Raw genomic sequence first — 25,423 nt, forward strand, 5'->3', positions numbered from 1 at the left:
TACGTCCCCTCCAGGAACCCATTCCCCTAAGTCTCATAAAAAAAAAAAAAAAAAAAAAAAACAGCCTTCCTGGGTGTGAAGTCTACAGGGTACGTGGGCCTATTGGTGAAGAGCTCTCTCCAGCCATGTTGAGGAATCTGATCTGCTAAGATGCTCCTTTAAGGATCCCTGACAGCATATAGTGGTTAAGCACCCAGCTGCTAACTGAAAGTTTGAACATACCACCCACTCCTTGGGAGAAAGATGAGGCAATCTGCTTCTGTAAAAAGACTGACAACTTTGGAAACCCTATGGGGTTGTTCTAGTCTGCCCTTTAGGATTGCCATAAGTTGAATTGACTTGAAGGGAATGGGTTTGGATTTTCTTTTTCTTTTTCTTTTTCTTAATGATGCAGTACATAAGAGCTAGGCTGCTGACCAAAATGTTGTGATTCGAACCCCTCAACTGCTCCACAAGAGAAGGTGTGGTCATGGCTTCTGTATAGATTACAACCTTGAAAACCATATGGGGCCATTCTATTCTACCCTATGGTATCCCTGTGAGTCAAAATTCACACTACACTATGGGTTTGGGATGCTCTTTTGTGTTTAATCAGGACTTAATTTTGCTTTGGCATAGTGCCTAAGGCATTTGACTGCTACCCAGAAGGCTGGCGGTTCAAACCCACTAGCCACTCCTTAGAAGGAAGATTGGGCAATCTACTTCTGCAGTGATACTGCCTCGGAAACCCAAGGAGGAGTTGCTATACGTCAGATCCGACTCCACAGCGGTGAGTTTGGTTTTTGTTTTATTCTTTTGCTTAAAGGGAATTTTCCTTGAAGGATAAGAAGTGAGAAGGGGCAGATTCAACTGACTATTTCCCAAACCTTTGGGCTGTGCAGGAAGGTGGCCCTAACTGTGTTTGGGAGAAACCTCGCTGTGATAAAGCTACTCTGTGGGCAGAGCCCTGTTCTGGGGATGGGGATAGGCAGAGGGTGGGGTCATGAGGACAGGTGTAATGGACAGAGAGATGTGTTTTCTGCCTTTGGGAAATTCCCAGGACTTGGAGGGAGCCAGGGTGTGCCCGAGGACAGGCCAAGACATAAAAGCTGAAGTAAATTAATGCAGTCACATGGAAATGTCACTTAATACAGGGATCACAGGACAGCAGGAAAGTCAGCATTCTAGGCAGTAGGAGAACGGAGTTCAGGACAAAAGGTCAGTTTGGCTGAGGTGGAGGGAACAAGCTGGGAGGGCAGGTGAGGAGGGTATTGGCGGAAAGGCTTTGAATGCCTCAAGGATTTGGCTCAAGCAGGAGACCTGCCCCTTCAGAATGGAAGAAAGATTCCACTCTGAGCCAGCTCCCAGAGTCTGCTTCTAATAGCAGGATCTGAACCAGGCTGTCCTGCTGGCTCCTGGCTTCTGGCTCCTGGACCCCAGTCTGCCTCAGAATCTCTTGCAAGTTCTCCCAGCTCGAGGTGGCTGTCTCCTCCATGATGCCTGCCTGCACTGTTTGCCTAGATTCCTAGCTCCTTCTGGACTCCACACCAGAAGAACAGCTTTCAGCTTTGGTTCTCTGAGTTGCTCTGGAAAGTGATTTGGTTGAGAGCTAGGTGAGGATTCCATGGGAGTATTCAAGCAGGGGCTCCAGCCCTCTCTTTCCCTATCTTCTGCAGCCAAAAAGAGTCTGCTCATGAGGCCCAAGACCACAGAAAAGCAGATGCACATGGGTCTGAGGGACATGTGGCAGGGAGCCACAGGGTTGCAGGCTACCAAGAAGTTGTGGTGGGCATGTTCACTCTCAACTCATATTTTGAGAGAGATGGGTAGGAGAACATCATTTTTCCAATCAGCAGGCTAATTTCATCCCATGATACCAATCCAGGACCAGGATCCCAAGGATAGTGTTGAGCTGGGCCACTGGGCTTGGAGAAAGGGTGAAGCAGAGCCAGCGTAGCCTCTGTCCTCCTTGGAACCCTGGAGATTTTCATACCCTCCTGGGCTGAAGCCCGAGGCAGAGTCATCATGGCTGGTGAGAAATGGGCTCCTTGAAGGACCTCTGCATTATTTCCAAATGAGTCATCCATGTAGTCATAGATAAAACACTGGTGGGAATGAAAGAGGAGAATACTCGGTTTACACTTTTAATCATGAATATGGTTTATTTCTGTGTTATGCCATTGGCAGGGCCCCACAAAGTAACCATTTTTATAAATCTTGTAATTATCTCGTAAGAAGCACAATTATATTGCATGGTATTTTGTGTTTCACATGCATACGAGGTGATTGAAAATGCCATGGCTTGGGTCAGGCTTAGTCTTCAAAGTGACATCTTTGCTTTCTAATACTTTAAAGAGATCTTTTGCAGCAGATATGCCCAATGCAATACATCATTTGATTTCTTGACAACTGCTTCCTTGGGCATTGATGTAGATCCACGTAAAATGAAATCCATAGCAACTTCAATCTTTTCTCCATTTATCATGATGTGGCTTATTGGTCCAGTTGTGAGGATTTTTGTTTTCTTTATATTGAGGTAAGATCCATACTGAAGGCTGTAGTCTTTGATTTTTATCAGGAAACGCTTCGAGTCCTCTTTATTCTCCACAAGCAAGGTTGTGTCATCCATATATCGCACATTATAAATGAGTCTTCCTCCAATCTTGATGCCACATTCTTCTTCATATAGTCCAACTTCTCAGATTATCTGCTTAGCATACAGATTGAATAAGTATAGTGAAAGGATACCACCCTGACAGAAGAAGAATTGATACGTTTGAGTTGTGGTATTGGTGAAGAATGTTGAATATACCATGGAGGGCCAAAAGAACAAACAAATCTGTTTGGAAGAAGTACAGCCAGAATTCTCCTTAGAAGGGAAAATGGTGAGACTTTGTCTCATTTACTTTGGACATGTTATCAGGAAGGACCAATCCCTGGAGAAGAATATCATGCTTGGTAAAAAGAAGAAAGCCCTCAACAAGACGGATTGGCACAGTGGCTGCAACAGTGGGCTCAAATATAGCAATGACTGTAAGGATGGCAGAGGCCTGGGCAGTGTTTCCTTCTGTTGTATGTAGAGTCTCTATGAGTTGAAACTGACTCGAGGCACCTAATAATAATAAATTCGTGTTTATGGACTAAAAGTGTTGAGTGGTTAAATGTAAATTTTTAAAATACACTGCCATCTTTAGTCCTATTTTGTCATTTCTTCCTTTTTAAAAAGATTTAATAGTCCAGGAATCTCAAAATTTGGACGTAGCTTAGGCCTCCTCAACTTCTGAGAGGCCCTGGTAGATCTTTTGAGTATGAGGTTCATGATCGAAGGAATTAAGCCATGAAAGCTAAAAAATGTTAGTTTATGTCTATTTTTTTAGAATTCAAAATAGCTGAGCCAAGAGACAGAAGTATAGTGGAATCAGACTGCCTGGTTTACATTTCTGCTCAAGTATCCACTCCATGTGTAACAGTGGGCATTTTATTAGTCGCTCTTAACTTCATCTTCCTTCTCTGTAATGGGGAGACAATAATTTTTTTACTTCATAGGGCTGTTATGTGGACTAAATAAAATAACCCATGTGATGAACATTACACAGTAATTTGAGATCTAATAAGTGCTATGATTATCTGTGAATAGACTAGTCTCTCTGTAAAATGGCCAACTGTATGAAAACACAACCTTAGAAAGCAGAGCAGGTTTGGGTCTTGTTCAGCAGGTGTGCTTTACTCATCTCCTTGCCAACTCTAATCTCAACGAAGCAGATTCTTGGAATGGTTCAGTAGTTGGTGCTGCTCCCCAATCTACCACCCCGGTTGTCATTGCGTTGACACCAACTCATGGCAAGCCCAGGTGTGTCAGAACAGAACTGTGCTCCACAGGATTTTCAATGTCTGATTGTTCAGAAGTAGATTGCCAGACCTTTCTTCTGAGGTGCTTCTGAGTGAACTTGACCTTCCCAGCCTTTTGGTTAGCAACCAGTTGTGTTAACTGTTTGCAACACCCAGGGACTCATCTCCCCAATAAGGGAAGCTAATCTGGCTGCATACCAATTCACTATATCTTCAGGCAGGTCATAGCTCCTCTCCAGGCCCCAATACTCATGTTTGAAGAAGGGGAAGATGGATTAGACCCACAGAATACTAGTGGTTAAGAGTGTAGACTTGGCCCTAAGCTACTCTAGTCCACATCCTGGCTCTTCTACTCACTAGCTGTGTGATCTTGGGAAAGTTACTTAATCTCTCTGTGTCTCAGTTTCCCCTTCTGTCAAATGGGGTTAGTAATAAATTCTTGTTGTGAGGATTAAATGAGTTAATATTTCTAAAGACTTCAAAGCATACCTGGCATGTAAGGGCATTTAAGTGCTACATAAGGGTCAGATATTGCTGTTTTGTATATGTGTATGTGTGTGCATTTTGTTTGTCTGTTATTATTGTTGTTTAATATATGATTTTATTGATGTTGTTGGATGCTCTCAAGGGTCCTGTCCAGTTCTGGTCTTCTATGCAGTTGTACACTGCACCAATATACTGAATCCTGTTGCAGGCTGAGGAGCTTTATTGTAGTGCCTAAGGCATTTGACTGCTAACCAGAAGGCTGGTGGTTCAAACCCACCAGCCACTCCTTGGAAGGAAGACTGGGCAATCTACTTCTGTAGAGATATTGTTGTTGTTATGTGCCGTCGAGTCAAACCTGACTCATAGCGACCCCTCCTTGGGTTTCTGAGGTAGTATCACTACGGAAGTAGATTGCCCAATCTTCCTTCTGAGGAGAGGCTGGTGGGTTTGAACCACCAACCTTCTGGTTAGCACTCAAGTGCCTTAGGCACTTTGCTACCAGAGCTCACTCCGTAGAGATATGGCCTTGGAAACCCAAGGAGGGGTTTCTATGAGTCGAAATCAACTCAATGGCAGTGAATTTGGTTTTTTTGGGTTGCAGGCTGACCCCTCCTGGAAACTAGACAGGGAATCCTCCCTAGCCTCTCCTCCTCCAAGAACCCCTTCTGCAGCCTTGGGCCAGTTGGGCTTCCTAGGCTAGGCCTTCTCAGATCAGGGAACTGGTTCTGACTCAAATTTCTCTGTTGCTGAAAGCTGACTTTGCAAGTATCAAATTGTCCTTGGGGTCTCCAAAGTTTCTATTCCTATGATGTTTCAAGGGATTCATTCCATTGCAGATGGAGTGAGAAAGACATGAGCTATGCTTGACCTGCTGGCTGGAAGAGAGATCAGGAGGCAAATTTACCAGGCAGATTGCCATGGGAGCAGTGGATGGTTCGAATGAGTGGAGCCAGCCTGAGGGCACCCTACCAGCGGTCCAGGGAGGCCTGATTTGAAGCACAGGGAAAGGTGTTGTTTGACCTACCCAGACTCTCAGTCCTGTGTTAGGAGTACGGTTGGCATAGAGTTCCACCATCTGGCTCCAGGGCTAAACATGGGTAAAAATCAATGAAGTCTTCACAGGGCAGCTTGCAGCCTTCTAGCTATCAGAGGAGTACAGCTGTTAGTGATGTGTTGTGCGTGTGTCTTTGGTTGGAACCACGACCTCCCAACCCATCTACCTGGACCTCAGTGGAGGTGAGAGAGGACACTGTCCTGTGTAAAACAGTGGCTCACTCAGCTGGGTCAGAGCCATATTTATCCCCAGATGTAGAGGCAATGGCTGCCTGTGAATGAATTCAGACTCTCCCCTGAGTCACATGAAATGAAGCAGGTTTTCAGGTCCACACAGCATGGTCATGGATCACGTTCTGAAAGTCATATACTGTAGACTGTTAAAATTGGCCTGGATCTCAGCAATCAACTCTTCCAACCCATGCCATGGAGAGCCAGAGGGTCCTGAGAAGGAGGTCTTCATGGGACCTGAGTCTCTTGTTGTTAGGTGTTAGAGTCGGTTCTGACTTATAATGACCTCACGTATGTGCAACAGAATGAAACACTGTCCAGTACTGTGCCATCCTCATAATTGTTGCTGTTGGCACTTGCCATCTAATGTGTTTCCTTCTTGTGGGAGCAGAAGAGCATTAATAAATAGTTACGAGTTCCCCATCCAGTCACTGAGTCCTTCCTGTTAGATGTCCAAGTCTGCACTGAGGGAGAATTAATAATACGTGCATATTCTCCACCCGAGGAGCTCTCGTAGCACAGTGCCTAAGGCATCTGACTGTTAACCAGAAGGTTGGTGGTTCAAACCCACCAGCCATTCCATGGTAGGAAGACTGGGCAATCTACTTCCCGTAATGATTTACTGCTTCGGAAACTCAAAGTGGGTTGCTATCAGTCAGAATTGACTCAATGGCAGTGGGTTTTTTGGTTATTCTCCACCCAGAGCTCTTTTAACATGGATATTCCCCAAATAAATGAAGTTAAGGACTTGTTTCTTTATTGCTTCTCCCATGGCATAGCCTTTTTGTATCTCCTGAGAGACTTTTCTTTTGAGTTCTCTCAGAGTGATGCAGAGGAGCTCTCGTAGCATAATGGTTAAACTATTCAGTTGCTCAGCTTGTTGGTTTAAACCCACCACCAGCCACTCCATAGGAGAAAGATGTGGCAGTCTGCTTCCATAAAGATTTACAACCTTGGAAAACCCCCCGGGGCAGTTCTACTCTGTCCTATAGGGTCACTATGAGTCAAAATTGACTAGTTGATAGTGGGTGGATAGGGTGATACAGCTTTGTGGCTCAGAGGCCCCTGAAGGCCCAGGCTATAAGAAAGAGTGCCTTGGTGGGGTTGTTGGGGCTCCCACCTGCCTGGGAGCTGGCCTTCTGCCTCTTGCTTCTGCTCTTTTCTAATTCCTTCCCTATCCTGCAGTCAGGGGGAGATTTCAAAAACAAAAATTGGATCCTGTCACCCCTCCCGTTTAAACAAACTCTAACAGCCCTTAGGATAGAGATAAAAATTCGTAAATGGCTTCCAAAGCCTTGAAGATTTTCCAAAGCAGACCAAGTGGCCTTATCACTTGCCTCTTTCTGAGCCTTGCCTGCTCCACCCGCCTTAAGAAAATCTGTTACTAACCATCCTACCCTGGCTTCTACCTTCCATCCATGCAGCCTCCAAAATCCAACCATCTGCCCTGCCAACTTCAGCCTCCAGCCCAGCTGGTCAGGTCAGCTTTGCTATCCTTTAAAAAGCTCCATCTGGGAAAGCTTCCTGACTGTAATGTCCCCAGGGTCTCGCCTCCTTTACCACCACTCTCAGTGAAGTATGCTGGACCACTCAGCCTTTGGGATCATACCCTCCTGCCTGTGTGGGTCTGTGACTAGTCCTGAAATTTGTTACCTGTTTGATAATACTTTTGGTTGTGATTCCCAAAAAGGCAGTGGCTCCATGTGTCTTTGTGACTTATGGTGTCAAGAGCCCCAGAGGATCAACCAGCTGAAAAAATGAAGGCTTTGAATGATGAGAAGACCCTTGCAAAAAGGAGTCATGGAATGAGGCAACAAAGAGCCCTGGTGGCACAACGGTTAAGAGCGCAGCTGTTAAGTGAAAGGTTGGCAGATCTGCTCCCATAAAGATTACAGCCTTGGAAACCCTAAAAGGCAGTTCTACTCTGTCTTATAGGGCCACTATGAGTCAGAATCCACTGGCCAACACACAACAAAAATGAGGCAACATGGAGCAAACTTGCATCAAGCTATCTGGTTAGGCACTCAAAGGTCTGCAAAATGAGAAGTTAAGTGAGCTAATGTTACAGGACCCTTCCATCTCTGACCTCCCCTGAGGTTAGGCATTAGCCTTGGGGGGCCTGTCCTGCCAAGTGAGACTGGAGAAGGAGGCGGAGTGAGTGGGAGGGACAGAGGGAGCCAGAGGAGTCTGCAGTGACCTACATCTGCTCTAGTGCTGCCAGTCCACCCACAGTCAGATCAGAGGCTCTGGCAGAGAGTGCTGGAAACGAGAGGACGGAACAGACAGGAGGCCGGAGGCCGCTGTGTACTCAGGTAAGTGGGCACCACACACCTGGCTGCCCATAAAGGGCAGGGTAGGGCCAGAGATGGGCACACCAACCTTCTTTCTAGTTTTTCTACTTAAGAATGGGCAGGCAGTGGGTATGAAATTGGCCCAGCGACATTCCCTGGCTGACTGATTACCCACTAGGATGCATATACATCCTTTTTAGAGGTTTCCAGAATATTCAGTGGAAAGAATTTCAGTGAGTCCAGTGGGTGGTTCTGTTCTGGTTCTCATTTTCCAGACACTGTCTGGCTTAGAGTTTGATGTGATGACTAGATTAAAAAACTCACTACCTGTCCAGAATAAGGACCCCAGGGCTGGGACTTGTTACAGTATCTTGATTAATAATGTGGTGAAAGCAATTGAGAGAAGCCCTGTTTGGCTATCCCTGCTTCATCTCCCACCAGTTGAGAAGCTGGAGGTTGTAGGAACCTGGTTGCACAGGATGAACAGAGAATAAGGGCAGTGGGTGGGAGTAGTGGGTTCTGGGGAGAGGTCAGAGAGACACTGCCTGGGGTCCAGGAATAAGAGTCCTGTTGATAGGCTGAAGTGAGGACACTAGTTGCTGTTTGGTGCTGAGAATTGGGTTTCTTCTCAAATGTGGGACTGAGTATGGTGGAGAGAATTCATTTGTTTCCCTATCCCCTCCAATAGAGACAACATCTCCAATCTCCAAACAAGCAAATTTCTTGTCCTTTATCATTGATGCTGTACCAAATCTGGCTTATTCCCGAAAAGGTTGGGGGTCCAGAGGATGAAATGGTTTAACACAGAGCTGTCCACAAGTTCATGTAGAGGTTCTGCTTCTGTCTCAATTCTCAGCTGGGACCTATAGTCAGGAGACAAGACAGAGAGGAGTGGTACTATTGTAATAATATGTATGCTTATTGCATAACAAATAGTAGAAGCTCTGGTGGCATAGTGCCTAAGGCATTTGACTGCTAACCAGAAGGCTGGTGATTTAAACCCACAAGCCATCCCTCAGAAGGAGGGTTGGAAAATCTACTTCTTCAGTGATACTGCCTCAGAAATCCAAAGAGTGGTCTCTATGAGTCAGATCTGATTCGATAGCAGTGGGTTATAACAAATAGCTGTGTAACTGACTGATAATGATGACGATGAAGATATCTGTGCTGAGCTCAAAATAATCCAGCATGGAGTTCATGGGCAGGGCCCAATGGTCTCAGTTTCTACCAGATAGGTTGTACTGGGGAGTGGGTGGGACAGGGGACTCTGAAGCATCAGCTCTGACTCTTCCCTCAGCTATGGCCAGTTGGGCCCTCCACCACTGGTGGCTGCCTTCCTTCCTCACCCTCCTGCGTAACTCCTTGTATCATGGCAGGCTACTCATTCCATCCTCTTTGCCCTGGTGAAAAGCACCAATAAAGGGCTGAGGATGAGAGTGGGGCAGTGACACCTGTGGGTTGTAGCGCCTGTGACCTCTCCAGAACGCAGTTGGCGCACTCCATGGCATTCCAGTGCACTAGGGGGCAGCAGCTGGGCTGTAAAAGGATGCTCTGGGGCCAGAAAAGCCAGTGGGTGGCCAGTTGTGAAATATAAGAGTGTCAGTTGGAAGGAGGAATTTTCTCTGTCGTGGTTGATTCCATATTGATGACAGGGCTTTTTGGGCAGGGAATAGAGTACCCCAAAATGGAACCTCTTAGCCATAGGTCAGCCACACAGAAATGGGATTGCTCCCCATACCCCCTCTCATAACTGTCATCAAGGACACTCACATCTCAAAACTAATCCCTTCACTGTCCTGGCTGATACTCCCCAATGACCATAACAGATAGATCCAACTGAGAGGAAATCAGGGGGAAACAATGGAGGTGGTGGTTGGCAAAGGCTGGAAAACACTCTTGTTCACCTCACACTATAATTCACTTGCTTCAGAGAGGAGCAGATGGGTTTATGAGGATCCCACTGGTTTTCTTAGAGGAGGGCTTAAGATCATCCAAGTCAGGGACTCTCCCCCACAGATCTGATGATCTGAAGAATTCCAGATTAGTTGAAGGTGGGAGGTGGAAGGCTGCTGGGCCCTGCCAGAAAATCTCAGAGTTGGGGGAGAAGCCCAGAGGTTCAGAGAATGCCCCTGGCAAATTCACATTCCAAAGTCAAGAAGGCCAGGCTGTTAAACAGCTTGAAGAATCCTAAACGCCCAGAGTTTGATTCCCTGAGGTTTGTGAAAGCTTGTGTCTCACCTTCTGAGTGGTCAAAGGGTGTAGGTTCCACCAGAAGGTCAAGCCACTAACTGAGTATTCAGGGCTCAGCCTCATGGTTTCCTTTAGCAGGAATGGTATCAACTGGGCAGCACACTACCCTCTTCTTGGTCTCTGGGAGACTAGTTTTGCTGGGGTCAGGACATTGCAGGACACCAATCAGTGTCTTCAATTTGGCTTAGATAAGACCTTCTTGGGGGCAGTAGCTCTTCCCAGCTCCCAGCCTAGATATTGGCTGATGCATTGATGGGCTCAGAGGCGTAAGATAAGCTCAGCCTGAACCACTCATAAGCAATTCTATCTTCTATTCTCAGGAGATCAACCTCCACCCTCAAAATAGCCTGAGAGGAGCCCCAACTATGGCAGGTGAGATTACTATAACCTCTTCCTTCCTCTCCCACTGTCATCTTCAGCCCTTTATTGGTGTTCCACACCAGGTGAAGAGGATAGAAGAGTTAGAGGGTCAGAGATCTTTGGGAACTCACTTGTCTTTTCTTTCTTTAGCATTGTCTTTGAGTTCGGGTTTGTTTTTCTGAGGGGACAGAGCCCTCCAGTTAGGCCCCTGCTTCCTGAGAAGGAAGCTGTTCCACGCTCCCTTCTGCAGATTTTCCCCAGTGAGACTCTCAGGTTCTTCCCAGGGTGCGCCTTGCCCACTTACCAGGGGCTCCATTCCACTGCTGGACAGTCACCACCAAGATTCCCACTGGAAGAGTAAAATGTATCATTCCCAGGAGGAGCGATGAGAGACAAGCCCAGCAACAGGAGAGAGAAGGGGGGCTCTTGCTCCTGGGGTGAGCTGGTGGTGCTCCATCTTGCAGAGAAGCCCATCTCCCTCTCTCCTGCCTTCCGCAGGGAAGCCCCTCAAGAAGTCTTCCATTCCTGGGGTGAGCATCCGGCAGCTGGTGGAAGAGATCCCTGAAGGATGCAGCACGCCAGACTTTGAGCAGAAACCCGTCCCTTTGGCTCTGCAGGAGGGTGAGGCCTGGGAGGGGAGCTGCTGAGAGCAGGCAAGACCCCTGCTCCCACCTCCCAGCATGTATAGGGGAGGAGGGCTTGGGCATCCACTTTCCTGGGCTAGCCTCCCAGCTGTAGGTCCATCATCTGGCCAAATAGTGTCTCCCAGAATCTTCTATGCCTGTGGAGTGCCTGGCTGCCTGCAACCCTGGAGGGGGCAAGGGACCTGGGGAGCAGAGTGGGCATAGGGAGTGAAAAGGTACTATGCTATATGATATAAGAAATATTTCAAGAAAGACCAAACTCACTGCCATTGAGTTGATTCTGACTCATAGTGACCGCCCCCCCCCCCCATTGGGTTTCCAAGGCTCTAAATCTTTACAGAAGCAGACCATCTCATCTTTCTTTTATGGAGTGACTGGTGGGTTTGAACCATGGACCGTTTTTTGTTTCTTTTTTTAGCAGCCAAATGTCATAACCACTATCCCACCAGAGCTCCTAAGAGAAAGACCAGGATGGGGAAATACTATATAGGGGACAAAGAAGAGGTTATGATATTTACTAGCCTCTCTCTGCCCCTTCCCTTCCTCAAGGAAGCTGCCACAAAGAGGTACTGTTGAAATTAAAATATCGACCCTTCTCAACCCTTGCCTTTAGCAAACCAAGCCCCCAGTGGCTCATAGATTGGCTACGAAAGCCATTTTTGAAGGCTACATGAGCAAAGTGCTCAGGAAAGTGGTAAGATAAAGCCTATGAAGGAAGAGGTGGGAACTGGTGTTCTTTCCCCAACACAGGTCCCTGTGATGAATTTTAGTCCACAGCATTCTGGTTAAAAAAGGAAAGAAAAAGAAAAAGATTGTTACTTTATTTTCCTAAATCTGACTTCAAGTCCACACTCAACAAAATTGTGAGAATTTTAGTTTCTTGTCACTGGGAAGGGCTCTTGAGTCTCCACTCTATACCGCTTCCTTCTGAGATGCTCCTGGGGAGAATGTAAGTGGTTCCTTGAGGGTGAGTGGCTCTGAGGCTTCCAGGCCAAGCATGGGGCTAGACTCTTTCCTGGGACTGGAATCCTGGGCCTCAGAAAAAGCTCCTTTGCCACCAAACAGCCATTTCTCTCCAAGATTTTCATCTGCTCCCTAGAGAGTGGACACAACGCAACATCAATGCAACACACTGCTGTCAAATCAGACCCAACTCATAGTGACCCCTTCTTGGGTTTCCAAGGCGATGTCACTACAGAAGTAGATTGCCCAACCTTCCTTCCGAGCAGTGGCTGCTGGGTTTGAACCGCCAGCCTTCTGGTTAGCAGTCAAGTGCCTTAGACACTACACCACCAGAGCTCCCATGGGGCTCAGAAAATGTCATCCCTTTCTCAGCCTAGTACCCTTCTTGGAATGGACAGTTGAAATGTCTAGAGCTGTGAGAATGCACATAAATTAAAATCTCAATACAGTCTACAGCCACCCTACTCCCTAATCTGCCTCTCTCCCAGCCTGCCTCTTCTTCTTCCTGCTGCAGGGAAAAATGCCATCTTTCGGGCTGTGGTCTGTGGGAAGCCCAGACCTGAGGTACATTGGCAATGCACCAAAGGTGACCTTGATGATCCCAGCAAGTATCAGATCTTTTCTGCCCCTGGCAGCAAGGAGCATGTGCTGCAGGTAAGAACCCTGGCTCCTCCCCCTGACCAGGGACTACTCAACTTGTCACGCCCCTTTGAAGCTCTCCTTGGCAGCCTCCAATCCCCTGAGGAACAGGAGATATTCTTAGTTGAGGTGGAATCCACTCAACTCCATCCTGTGGCTCAAACTCATCTGAGCCAGGTCTGGATCTAGCAGATTCACAGGTACCTCTGCTGATACCTGTGAGGCAGTGTAGATTGGAGCTTAAGAACACAAGCTCACAATAGCAAAGAGTTAGAAACAACCTAAGTGCCCATCAAAGGATGAATGGATAACCAAATTATGGTACATACGCACAACGGAATACTATGCAACCATAAAAAATAAGTGAGAATCTGTGATACACTGCATAACATGGATGAACTTGAGAGACATTATGCTGAGTAAAATAAGTCAATCACAGAATATTGTATGAGTCATACAAATATTGTATGAGTCCACAGTTATAAAAAGTCAAAGAAAGGTTTACACATGGAAGGAAACTTTTTTTGTTGGCTACCAGGCATGGGAGGAGAGAAGAGGGGACATTGCTAGATAGGTAAGAGACAAGTATTGATTTGGGTGAAGGGAAAGGCAATATACCAAAAGTGGGTAAACACCACGATAACACTAAGGAAAAGGAAGACACAAAGAGGCACACAAGAGTTACAGATAACTAAAGGTAAACACTTTACATACATAATAATGCATTGTTAATGGTTACAAACATTAACCTACAGGTGGATACATAGGTAGACAGGCTAAATGATCAGGTATGGCTAGGCAAAAAGGAATATACTCATGACTATATATACATAAGTTTGGCAGATGCTATTTCTACATATAGATTTGTGTGTTCTATAAAAACACCCACATAATAATAGAACTAACAGGGGACAAATTATGATAACTTCTTAGCTTGAGGGGGTGAGTCACTGGGCCCTCGACATCAAGCTCAATTGGCATAACATACTACACAAAAACATTGTTCTACATCCTACTGGTCTGAATAGTGACTGGAGTCTTAAAAGCTTATGAACAGCCATCTAGACACAACAGTGGGTCTCTCCTCACCAAGAGCCAGGAGAATGAAGAAAATCAGACACATGGAAATAACTAGTCCAAAGGACCAATGGACCATGCAAACCTCAGCCTACATAACACTGAGACCAGAATAACTAGATGGCTACCACTGTCAACCACTCAGAAAAGGATCAGAATAGGAGATCCAAGATACAGTGGTCAAAAAATGTGGAAAACTCAAAATCACAAAAAAGATCAGGCTTACTGGTCTGAGAGAGACTGGTGAAAACCCCCGAGACTATGGTCCCTAGTCACCACTCAGGCCTGGAATTGAACTCATTCCCATGACTTCCAGCCAAACAATAGACAGTTCTACAAGGTGAAGAATTATACCAGGTAGGTACCCTTCTTAGAACAATCAACCATGGGAGATCCAAAGGGCAGCATTTGCATAGGGAGATAGCTCAGAGGGCAGGAATGAATAGGAAAGAAGGACACTGGGAAAAGGTAACCACAGGGAGGAAATGGAAAGAGAGCCATTACAATGTGGGGATTGCCATTAATGTCATGAAGCAAAATGTATGAACTGCTGACTGGAAAATGAATCTGCTCCTCAAACTTTCACCAAAATCACAATTTTAAAAAAAGAAAGAAAGAGCACAAGCTCTAGAGTCAGCCTGCCTGGGTTACAACCCCAGCTTCACCATCCACTAATTGTGTGGCCTTTGCATGTTACTTGTAAGTACCTCTGCTTCCTCATCTGTAAACTGGAATAATAATAGCTATTTTTAAAAAAATTAATAAAACAGTTGCAGTCATCTCCAACTCATGATGACCCCATGTGTGTCTAAGTAGAACTGTGTCCATAGGGTTTTCAATGGATGATTTTTCAGAAGTAGAGCACTGGACCTTTCTTCCAAGGAGCCTCTGAGTGGACTCAAAGTATAAATCTTTCTCTTAGCAACTGAGGGCTGTTTGCACCACCTGGGCACTCTGGGGTGATAATAGTACCCACTTTATGGAGTTGTTAAGCAGTTCTGGTGGTGTAGTGGTTAAGGCATGTGGCTGCTAACCAAAAAAAAAGGTCAATGGTTTGAACCCACCAGCTGCTCCATGAAAAAAAAAAAAAAGATGAGGCATTCTGCTTCTATCAAGATTGACAGCCCTGGAAACCCAATAAGGGTTGCTATAAGTGGGAATCAACTTGGTGGCAGTGAGTTTGGTTTGTTTTGATTTATGGAGTTGTTATGAAGATTAAAGGCTTATATAATGTGTCTACTCAGTACCTGGCCTTTAGTGAGCACTCAATTAATGTTGATAAATACTGGTAATATTGTAGCTATTCATCAGTGAATACCTACCATGTACCAGGCCTGGCTAAGCATTTGACATCATTTATATGATTTAATCCTGACCACTTGCTACGTTTATTTTATTTTGTTGTTGTTGAGAATATACACAGGAAAACATACACTTCAACCATTTATTCATGTACAAATCAGTGACACTGATCACATGCTTTGAGTTGTGCAACCATTCTTACCCTCCTTTTCTGAGTTGTTCCTCTGTCACCCATCACTCATTTTTGAGGTATGATTATCCCAATATTAACTAAGGTTCAGAGAGGTTAAGCAAATTGCCCAAGATCCCACAGCCTGTAATACATGACAGAGATGGTACTCAGTGCCAGATCCATCAGACCCAAAAATCCAGCTTATTCTACCACGTCACATTGCCACTGATGGCAAAAACTTGGAACATCCACTCTCTGTCCTGGTGCTATTTTTTGTTTTGAAGTCTGTTTCTCCAGATGAAGACTGAGCTCCTTGAGGGAAAGGACCATGTTAACCCTATTCCCCTGCCCTTACCCTTTCTGCAGATCAACAAGCTGACGGGTGAGGATACAGACCTGTATCGCTGCACAGCAGTGAATATGTATGGAGAGGCCACCTGCTCCGCAAAGCTCACCGTCATTGAAGGTGCCTGTCTAGTCCGTGCATGGGGAGTCCGTCCTGGCTTCTTCCCCAGAGAGCCCTCAGAGGAACCAGAGGCCACCCAGCCAGTGGAGGGAGTGGAGGGAGCCCTAAGTTTCATTTACCTGCACACTAACCCTGTGTGTGATTTTAACAGCACACACTTGGCAAATGCCCAGTTGCAGATGTTTGAATGATATTCTCTTAGTTCAGTGGAATGAGGTCAGGACCTGGAAATTGGTTTCTAGTCTGGATCCTGTTCTAACTCAATCAGTGGGTTTCGTTTCCCCTTTGGACCTCAGTTTCTTCACTGCACAAAGGCTGTTTTGTATGGGCCTATGTCAGAGATGGGGTACTGGTAATAGGAAGGCCGGATCCTTCTCTCTCCCGTTTCTCAGGGATTTTGTTTGGTTTAGACAGTGTTTCAAAATTTCAAATTCATTGCCAACATGTAATTATTGGAAGATAGATGTCTCTTGAAAAAGTAGATCTAGTCTCTCAAGAGGTTATACTTTCACCTATAAGTAACAGAAAACCCTACTAAGAGTATCAATAAATAAAGATCTTTAATTAGTTCACATAAATATAATCCAGGCCTCATAACACAGCTCACTGCTGTCACCAAAGAGCCAAACTCTTGCTGTCTCAATTGCTCTGCCATTCTTAGCAATTCGTTTATCATCTGATAGTCAAAAGACGGCTGCTGCAGATCCAAATTTAACCCAAATTCAAGATAGGAAGAAGGCAAAAGAGGAGGCTCCAGTTACCTCTACCCCTTTTATAAAGAAAGCAAAAGATTTCTCAGGAATGCACCTGACTTCTGTTTACATATAATTGGTCAGAACTGTGTCAGATGGCTACCTCTATTTGCAAGGGAACCTTGAAGGCAAGTATTTAGCTTTTCTCTCCTCTCTATTTCTGGTAGCGTAGTGCCTAAGGGACTTGACTGCTAACCAGAAAGCTGGCAGTTGAAACCCACCAGCCACTCCTCAGAAAGAAGGTTGGGCAATCTACCTCCATGGTGATACCAAGGAAGGGTCACTATGAGCACATAACAACAACAACAGCCTCTCTAGTGGAAGCAGGCAAAGAAGGGGATTAGGAATGGCTATAAGATCAGCAGCTTCTAACATATTTGGAAATACTGGGCGTACTCCTCAAAATGGTAACTGTTAGGTGAAAGGAAAGGGCAGCTGCCCCCTTTAGATGTTCTTCAGTTTTTGTGGTCACCAGTAGCCACTTCATTCATTTATGCCACCTCCCTGGTCCCTGTAGATATGTGAGTGTGCCTTCCCTGCACAAGATGATTATCAGGTCAGTTCCACCTCATCCTACTAAGGCTCTAGGATATCAAAGCTCATGGACAACCTTTGCTTTGCTCCATCCTTTTTCCTGGGATATTACTGTGTCTCAGAGGAGAGTGGGGAGGACAGGGACCTGGTATTCAGTTTCTCAGGAAGACCATCAATGTGTCTTACCTCTCTCTCTACCTATCTATATCAACTCCTTCTTCTCCTCCCTGGGTGGTCCAGTTGGCTTTCGGAAGAGTCGGAAGAGGCAAAAAGAGCCCCCAGAAGGTAAGCGAATTTGTCAGAATCTCCATGCAGCATTTTGGGGACAGGTTACTGCTTGCCTGGTGCTCCCCACCTGGCCAGGCCATCCCCAACTCTGGGCACCTTGTGAGTAACCACCAGTCCACAGGAGAGCTCTTTTCAAAAGCTCTAGTGCCAGCTTAGGATCACAGGTCCTCCCTCCATTACCTCCCTACAGAAAAAGCCCTGCTTTAGGCCTAGGTCATCCCCACCCTGGCACTGGGGCTTCATTCCTGATCCTTTTCTAGACCTCACAAAGGAGCTGACAGACTTCCGGAAGATGTTGAAAAAGAGGTGGGTCTGGGTCTGTTCATGAGGAATTTAAAGGACTCCATGGTATCTGGTAAGGAGCTCTGGTGGTGTAATTGTTAAGGAAGTTGGCTATTAACCAAAAGGTTGGTGATTTGAACCCACTAGCTGCTCCATATAAGAAAGATGGGGCAGTCTGCTTCCATAAGATTTATAGCCTTGGAAAAACAATGGGAGTTGCTATGAGGCAGAATTGACTCTATGGCAGTGAGTTTTATGGTATCTGGTAGTAGGTGGTAGGATGGAAAGAACACTGACCTGGGAATTCTGGATCTAGATCTGCCACTTAATTAAGCTCTATACCCTTGAGCTAATCATCTCTCTAGAGTCCCTGGGTGGTGCAAATGGTTAACATGCTCAACTGCTAACCAAAAGGTTGGAGGTTCAAGTCTACCCAAAGGTGCTTCAGAAGAAAAGCCTAGCAATCTATTTCTGAAAAAATCAACAATTGAAAACCTTATGGAGCCCAGTTCTACTCCAACATGCACAGAGTTGCCATGAGTCAGAGTCAACTCTGGGCAACTAGTTTTTAATCATCTCTCCTCTCTGGGCCCTGATTTACTTTAAAAAAAAAAAAAAAAAGTGTGCTCCACTAGAACAATGATTGAAAAAACTTTTTTAAGCAACAGAACATTTTTTTCCTCTCAAAGACACCTTACTGAGAAATCTACATACAAACTATTAGGAGCAGAATTTTACCAGTTAAAACTGGGGCTGTGGGTTGAGGCCTATATGTGCCCATCTCTGGGTCCTTCTAGTCCCTACCAGTAGTTAGTCACAGAGCTTTCCAGTTTTTCAGGAAGACACAGAGCAGCTCCCTAGGTCTCCTGGGATGCCAAACCTGGGTGGCCAGGACTTTAGTTTCCTCTGACCTCTGACCTTACTCCCCTGCTCCCCAGGGTCCCTGCCCCAGCCCCAGAGAAAAAGATAGACCTTGAGCAGGTGTGGCAGCTGCTGATGACTGCAGACCGGAAGGACTATGAGAGGATCTGCATGAAGTATGGCATCGTGGACTACCGGGGGATGCTACACAAGCTGCAAGAGATGCGGAAGGAGCGTGAGGACAAGATGGCGCAGGTACCCTGCACCTTCCCTACTCCACACACCAGGAGTGCAGGTGTGCTCTAAAGCCACAAGCCTGGAATTGTGTTTGGAGGCAGGACTTGGGAAACTATGGTGGAGGAGCCAGCACTCATCTAGCCCAAAGTCCCAGCTCTAGAAATAAGACTTCTGACTAAGGAGCCAGGCTCCCAAGTCAAGAGTGCACTGGCTTTGAAAGTGGACTCTGCTACTTATTAAACTCTGGGGCTTTGGAAAAGTTAAGGCATCTGTGCCTCAGTTTCTTCATTTGTAAAATAAGGATTATAGCTGGACTTAACCTCACAGGGTTGCTGAGAGGATAAATGAGTAATAAACCACCTAGCCTGGTAGGGCTTAATGTCAGCTATCATCACCATCAAAATCAGTGCTATTTTTGGGTGCCATAAAGACGATTCCCACTCATGGCGAACTCACATGTCAGAGTAGAACTGTCTCATAGGGTTTTCTTGGCTATAATCTTCACAGAAGTAGATTGCCAGTTCTTTCTCCCTCAGAGTAGCTGGGTGGATTCAAACCACCAACCTCCTGGTTAGCAGCCGAGCACTTAACATTTGTGTCATCAGGTGTCCTTAGACATGAGCAGCTGTCTTATTTCTAAAGCTTTCCAGTGAAGGGAATCTCACAGTTTCTGTTAGTGCTTTCATTCTGTTACATTTCATTTTTGTAAACTGTATGGGAAATCTTTTCCTGGACCTACCTAACTATAGGGAGCTCTGGTAGCATAGTGGCTAAGGCACTTGACTGCTAACCAGAAGGTTGGCGGTTCAAACCCACCAGCCACTCCTCGGAAGGAAGATGGGGCAATCTACTTCCGTAGTGATACTGCCTTGGAAACCCAAGGAGGGGTCGCTATGAGTCGGGTCCGACTCAACAGCACATAACAACAACAACAACAACCTAACTATAATCCCAAACCGAACCAGTTGCCATGCAGTTGACTCAGTCTCGTGGCCACCCCATGTGGGTCAGAGTAGAATTCTGCCCCATATGGTTTTCAGTGACTGATTATTTGGAAGTAGATAGTCAAGCCTTTCTTCCAGGGTGCTCCTGGGTGGACTCAAACCTCCAACCTTTCCATTATCAGCCCAATATATTAACTGTACCACCCCGGGATTCCAACCTAACCTAAGTCAGCTTAATGATAGCTGACGTTAAGCCCCACTAGGCTAAGTGCTTTATGTACTTTTTTTTTTTTTCTTTCTGGGAATGGAACACAACTAGTTTTCATTATCTTGAAATAATATTTTATTAACTTGAATGAGGTTCATTAAACCTGCTGTCCAGTGCAACTTTCCTCCAAGCTGTCTGATCTGCTTAACACAGGTCCCAGTGGAGAGCTTTGCACACAGTAGGTGCTCAACAAATGTTTAGTGGATGAAAGAACAGATGACTGGAAAAACCCTACCATGTTCTCAGAGTACCTGGACACTTGGGTTCCTTTCCTGGTTGCCTTCCTGACCTGATCGCTAATCCTAGACAATTTCCTTCCTTGTGGGGCTTAAGTCTCCCTACTTGTCAAATGGGCATGTGAGTGTTCATCTGGGATATCATGGGTCTGGAGTTCCCTACAGAGAGATCCGAGAGCTCCCTGGTGGGATTTGTACCTCCCTTTAGTACATCAACGCCATCTCCAACTTGAGACACGTCAAGGTCACCAAGGAGGGGGTCGCAACATTTGACCTGGAGCTGGATCTCAAGAATTCTGAGAGCAAGATTTACTTGTATAAGGTGAGCAGGAGGAGCCATAGGAGGGGGTCCTGGAAGGGATGCTGTAGGACCTGGGAGGGAGGAACCATGGGTTGATGGGTCCCCCTGTCATGATTGGAGTCAGGTCAGACCTGGTGCAAACATTCCAGAGAGACCTCTTCCCTCTCATTGAGTACCCAGTTTCTCCAGCCAGGCCTGCAACTGTGTAAGCTGTGGCTAACTCAGGGCATGGGAGGGTAAAAAGAGGCGCTGAGTAAGTTTACCCCTTATAGCAGAGGTCTTTCTCCAGACACTTGACACATCCTACATGGGCCATAGGAGTTACTAACTGTCACCAGGTGGGGGCAGGGGCAAGTATGTGTGGGGGGTGCCCAGAAAATCATGATGATAGTTTTGTAGTCAAATTAATTCTGTCTCCACCACTTACTAGCTTTGTGACCTTGGACAAGATCATTATCTTCCCTATGCATCAATGTCCTCATTTGTGTAATGAGGATAACATAGGACTGGTCACATGGCATATTGAGATGATAAAGAGGATAATGCATGACTTGCTGCCCCCCTTACCTCTCCGACCCCCTCTTATTACTCTTCCCCTTGTTACTCAGTCCCTTTGCCCTAGCTGTTCCTTCTGCCTGGCATGCTCTTGCTGGATATCCACACAGCTCTCTCCCTCACTCTCAGTGAGGCTTCCCCTTACCTCCCTGTTCATATGACCTCATTCCCCTAGCCCCACTCTGGAATTCCTGAACCCTCACCCTTCTCTCCCTTTTCTTTTTCTACTAGTTCTATCATTTTCTAACACGCATTACGTTATTTACTTATTTATGATATTTGTTGTCTGTCTCCCCCACAGGATTTGAACTCCCTGAGGGAAGGAGGCTTTGGTTTTATTTGCTGACGGGTTCCAAGTGTCTACAACAGTTCCTGCCCCACAGTGGGCACTTGATGAATGTTAGTTGTGGTTACTATTCAGCAAGGAGCAAGTCCAGCAAGGGCTTAGCTGAAGTGGGCATGTGTATAGTACTGGGTGTGCAAAGCCTTAGTGCCATCTAATGGCACTCTCAATGTTCTCCTTGAGGAATGAATGAGCTGGGGCCCCTGGGCCATGGTGTTGCTTCCTGTCTCCTGATGATCTGGAAAGAGTAGCTTGGGTAGTGGTTGTACTGGCAGCCTAAGCTTCGCTCTTTCATCAACCTCAGGTACCGCTTTACATAAGACTTGCAGATTATTTCCTCCATGGAAAGAGAGATGGAAATTCCAAGAACATTTAGTCACTTCCACCTCAGACTGCTCCCCTCTCTTCAAGCCCTGCTCCTTCTTACTCTCCTGCTCTTTTCTAGTTCCAAGAATGTGTTGTCTGACGCGTAGGCCAGTGGGAGATAACTTCTGGTTGTGATCAGAGTAGGATTGAGTCTTTGAATGTCCCTTTCTTCTCTGGCCTCAGGATGGCGAGATGATCCCCTTTGGCTTTGACAACCAGACCAAGCACTGTCTGCGACGGCTGGGGAAACGTTACCACTTCCAGATCCAGGACCTGCAGCCAGAGGACGCTGGCATTTACCAGGTCAGGGTGGAGGATGTTGAAGTCTTCTCCACAGAGCTGGAGGCTGGTGGTGAGTGGTCTTCACTGAGGAAGTGAAGGGTGGGGTCGTGGTCATGTCTGTGCCATGTTCTGAGGACCATAAATGTGATACAGCCCATATCTCAATGCCAGCAAAGTCTGCTTGGGGAGAGGGATGCACACCCATATGAGTCAATTATGAGTTTTGTCTTTAAAAAGCCTTGATCCAAAGTCTGTCTCTTTGTGCTGAGCTGGGCTCTGTTGAATTATAGTCACAGACATGGAGCTTACATGCCATGCTTTTACTTATAGACTGTCTGTAGCTCCCAATTATTTTCAGATCAGATCTGAACTAATTTTGTAGCCTCAATCCATAAACTCACTCCTTTTTTTTTTTTTTTTTAATTGTGATTTGGGTGAAAATTTACAGAGCAAATTCACTTTCCATACAGCAGTTCACATACACTTTGTCTCATGACATTGACTACAATTTACCACAATGCAACAGCTCCCCTCCCACTTCCTCCCAATAATTACCCCTTCCCTGTGTCCATCCCTCCATGCCCTCCTGCCCTGTGAGCTGTCTCCCTGTGCATACACAGCCCTTCTTTCTCCCATGATTGTTCTCTCTAAGGAGTGTATCTACCTCAGGTAAATGTTCAACTCACATGCCTGTCTTTTGCTTGGCTGGAAGCCACAGGTGTGGGTTCAATTCTAGACCTTACAGGCAGCTAGGGACCATAGTCTCAGTGGTTCCACCAGGCTCTATCAGACCAGCAAACCTGCTCCACTCCCTTTTTTTTTTCTCCAAAGGATTTTGAGTTTTGTCCACCTTGTTCTCCCTCTCTATCCAGGATCTCCTACATAGATCTCCTTCCAAGTGGTTGACATTGGTAGCCAGGCACCATCTAGTTCTTCTGGTCTCATAGTCATATAGGCTGCAGATTGGATGGTGTACCAGTCGCTAGGACTGATTGTATCCATGAATTTTTGGTTTTCTTCATTCTTCTTTGCTCTGGATGAGGAGAGACCCATCATTGCATCTAGATGGCAGCTTGCAAGCTTTTAAGAGCCCAGTCGCTACTTGCCAAAGTAGGAGGTGGAACAATGTTTTGTGTAGTATGTTATGCCAATTCAGCTCAATGTCCCTTGCGACTATGGTCCCAAGTCCACAGGTTCAACTACTCAACCTCACTCCTTTCTGATGCACTGTCCTCATCTCCCACAGCTCCCAGCAAGAATCAATACCCAGATTAAGATTGCTTGTGCCCTATATTCACCTCTTCCTTCCCTGCCACCCATGCAACATCTCCTCACCTGAGAACCACTCCTTCCTCCCTCAGCATCACATGACCCTCAAACCATGGGATAGCTTAAGAGGCCTCTTGGAAGGAAAGAGAGGCCTGTGTAAAGGAAGCATTGGGCACACATATGGTCAAGAACATGGCTGAATCAAGGTTGAGGAAGACAGAAGGACCTGGGATGCCTAGGGTGGGGCTTTGAATACCCCAGGCATTACCTGGTGTGGGAAAAGGAACATGGGCTGAGTCAACCAGACAGGGCTTTGAATTCTAGTTGGACCACCTCTTAGCTGTGTAAGATTAAGGCAAATCACTTAAACTTTCTGAGCCTCAGTTTCCTCATCTATGAAAAAGATATGATAATACCTACTTCAGGGCTGTCCTTAAAATTTTAACATACATAAAGTAATGGCATCCTGGTTTCCTTCCTGTATTCACCTTGCCCCCAGATGTAGCTTTTGGATTTAGATTTATGGAATTCCAGAGCTGAAAACAGCCCACTGATCATAACCTGGCAATCACAAAATACAGTCCCTCATTTATCATAGAAGGACCCCTGGTGGTGCAATGATTAAGTGCTCAGAGGCTAACTGAAAGGTTCCCCATTTGCAAGAGAAAGACCTGGCAATCAGCTCCTGTAAAAATTACAGGAAACCCTATGGGACAGCTCTACTCTGCCCCCTAGGGTCACTATGAGTCAAAATCAAATCAACACTACACACAAGCAGCAATTTTATCTTATACTATTTTAATTACATCAAAATATATCGTATCTGGGGAATTGACACCTGGGCAAGGAGATGACCCATCCACAGTAACATGGGGAGTTTATAGCTGTGCTGGTCTGAACATGGGTTTCAGAACACCCAGCCCCACTGTGTCAGGCAGCACTATATGGAGCCGCCATGCTGACTCCCCTGTTCCTGTTTCCCGGCAGCCATCCCCCCCAGGGTAGTGGTCCCACTGGCTGAGGTCCGCTGTGCGCCTCAGGGCAATGCTGTCTTTGAGTGCACTCTCTCCAGCCCCTGCCCCAATGTCACCTGGCATTTCCAGCATCGGCCACTCCGGCACAGTGACAAATATGAAGTGTCTGTGTCCCCTGACGGGCTGACCCACCGGCTGAAGGTGAAGGGGGCCCGTTTCTCAGACATGGGTCTCTATTCCCTGGGCACCGGGCTCCACGTTTCCAGCGCCTGGCTGGTGGTTGAAGGTGAGTGGTTCATCCCTCTGCCTTTCCCTGCCTCTCCCAAAGCATGATCTCAGGGTGGGGAGGGCATGAGGAAGGCCAAGGGCAGGTGAGGCTTCCTATAGTCAGGCATTTGTGTGTGTGCATGTATTTATTTATTCAGTAAATATTTATTGGACACCTATTATGTGCCAGACATTCTGCTAGGCACATGGATACATTTGTGAACAGAGCAGACAAATCCCCTGTCCTTTTGTAGCTTATATTTTGATGACCAGAAAGCAATCAATAAACAAGAAAATTGTCTCATATCTTAGAACAATGGCTCTCAACCTGGAGCAGTTTTACCTCCCAGGAAACATTCATCCCTTGCTTTTTTTTTTTTTTAAAAAAATCATTTGTTGTTGTTGTTATTGAGAATATACACCACAAAAACATACATTGATTCAATTTCTACCTGTCCCTTTCAGTGACACTGGTTACATTCTTACAGTTGTGCAACCATTCCCATCCTCCTTCTCTGAGTTGTTAGTCACCTGCTCTTTAATTGTTCCTCATTCTTGGAGAAGGGGAGGCTCTGTAGTTCTCTTCTTGGTCCACTGCCCATGCAGACTCTCGTGGCCAGCCACATCCTCCTCAGCCACATCTGCTCCATCAGGGCCCTTGGAATTACTCTGCGGGCACAAGTCCAAGATGGCCTAGTGTCCTGGAAAGGGCTTGGGACAATGTGGATGGTTCAACATGGATGAGCAGTCCCTGAGCCAGACCAGAAAACGCCCTTAGACTCCACTGGGATTGGGTTTTGGGTTCAAGGTGGTCCCAGGAAACTGTAAAGTAAACATTTGAAGGTAGGCAGTAGGGCAGGTCAAGCTTTTAAAAAATCATGTATCTGCTTATGGTAGGTTGA

At 46.1% G+C, this 25,423-nt stretch overlaps 1 protein-coding gene across 1 annotated transcript in view; it reads left to right on the top strand.

Annotated features, from left to right (window-relative positions):
• The first annotated feature begins 10,504 nt into the window (after window positions 1-10,504).
• Window positions 10,505-25,423, top strand: part of IGFN1 (immunoglobulin like and fibronectin type III domain containing 1) — a 45,676-nt gene continuing 30,757 nt past the window's right edge. The window contains exons 1-10 of the mRNA XM_007941184.1: window positions 10,505-10,511; window positions 10,998-11,120; window positions 12,621-12,760; window positions 15,663-15,762; window positions 17,289-17,333; window positions 17,597-17,642; window positions 18,557-18,734; window positions 20,373-20,486; window positions 21,913-22,081; window positions 24,268-24,540. Coding sequence (XP_007939375.1) covers window positions 10,505-10,511; window positions 10,998-11,120; window positions 12,621-12,760; window positions 15,663-15,762; window positions 17,289-17,333; window positions 17,597-17,642; window positions 18,557-18,734; window positions 20,373-20,486; window positions 21,913-22,081; window positions 24,268-24,540 — 1,195 coding nt within the window. The remainder of the gene's footprint in view (window positions 10,512-10,997; window positions 11,121-12,620; window positions 12,761-15,662; window positions 15,763-17,288; window positions 17,334-17,596; window positions 17,643-18,556; window positions 18,735-20,372; window positions 20,487-21,912; window positions 22,082-24,267; window positions 24,541-25,423) is intronic.

Source organism: Orycteropus afer, unplaced genomic scaffold (assembly GCF_000298275.1).
Source record: "Orycteropus afer afer isolate SDZICR_OR568_19922 unplaced genomic scaffold, OryAfe1.0 scaffold00075, whole genome shotgun sequence".
Lineage (NCBI taxonomy): Eukaryota > Metazoa > Chordata > Mammalia > Tubulidentata > Orycteropodidae > Orycteropus > Orycteropus afer.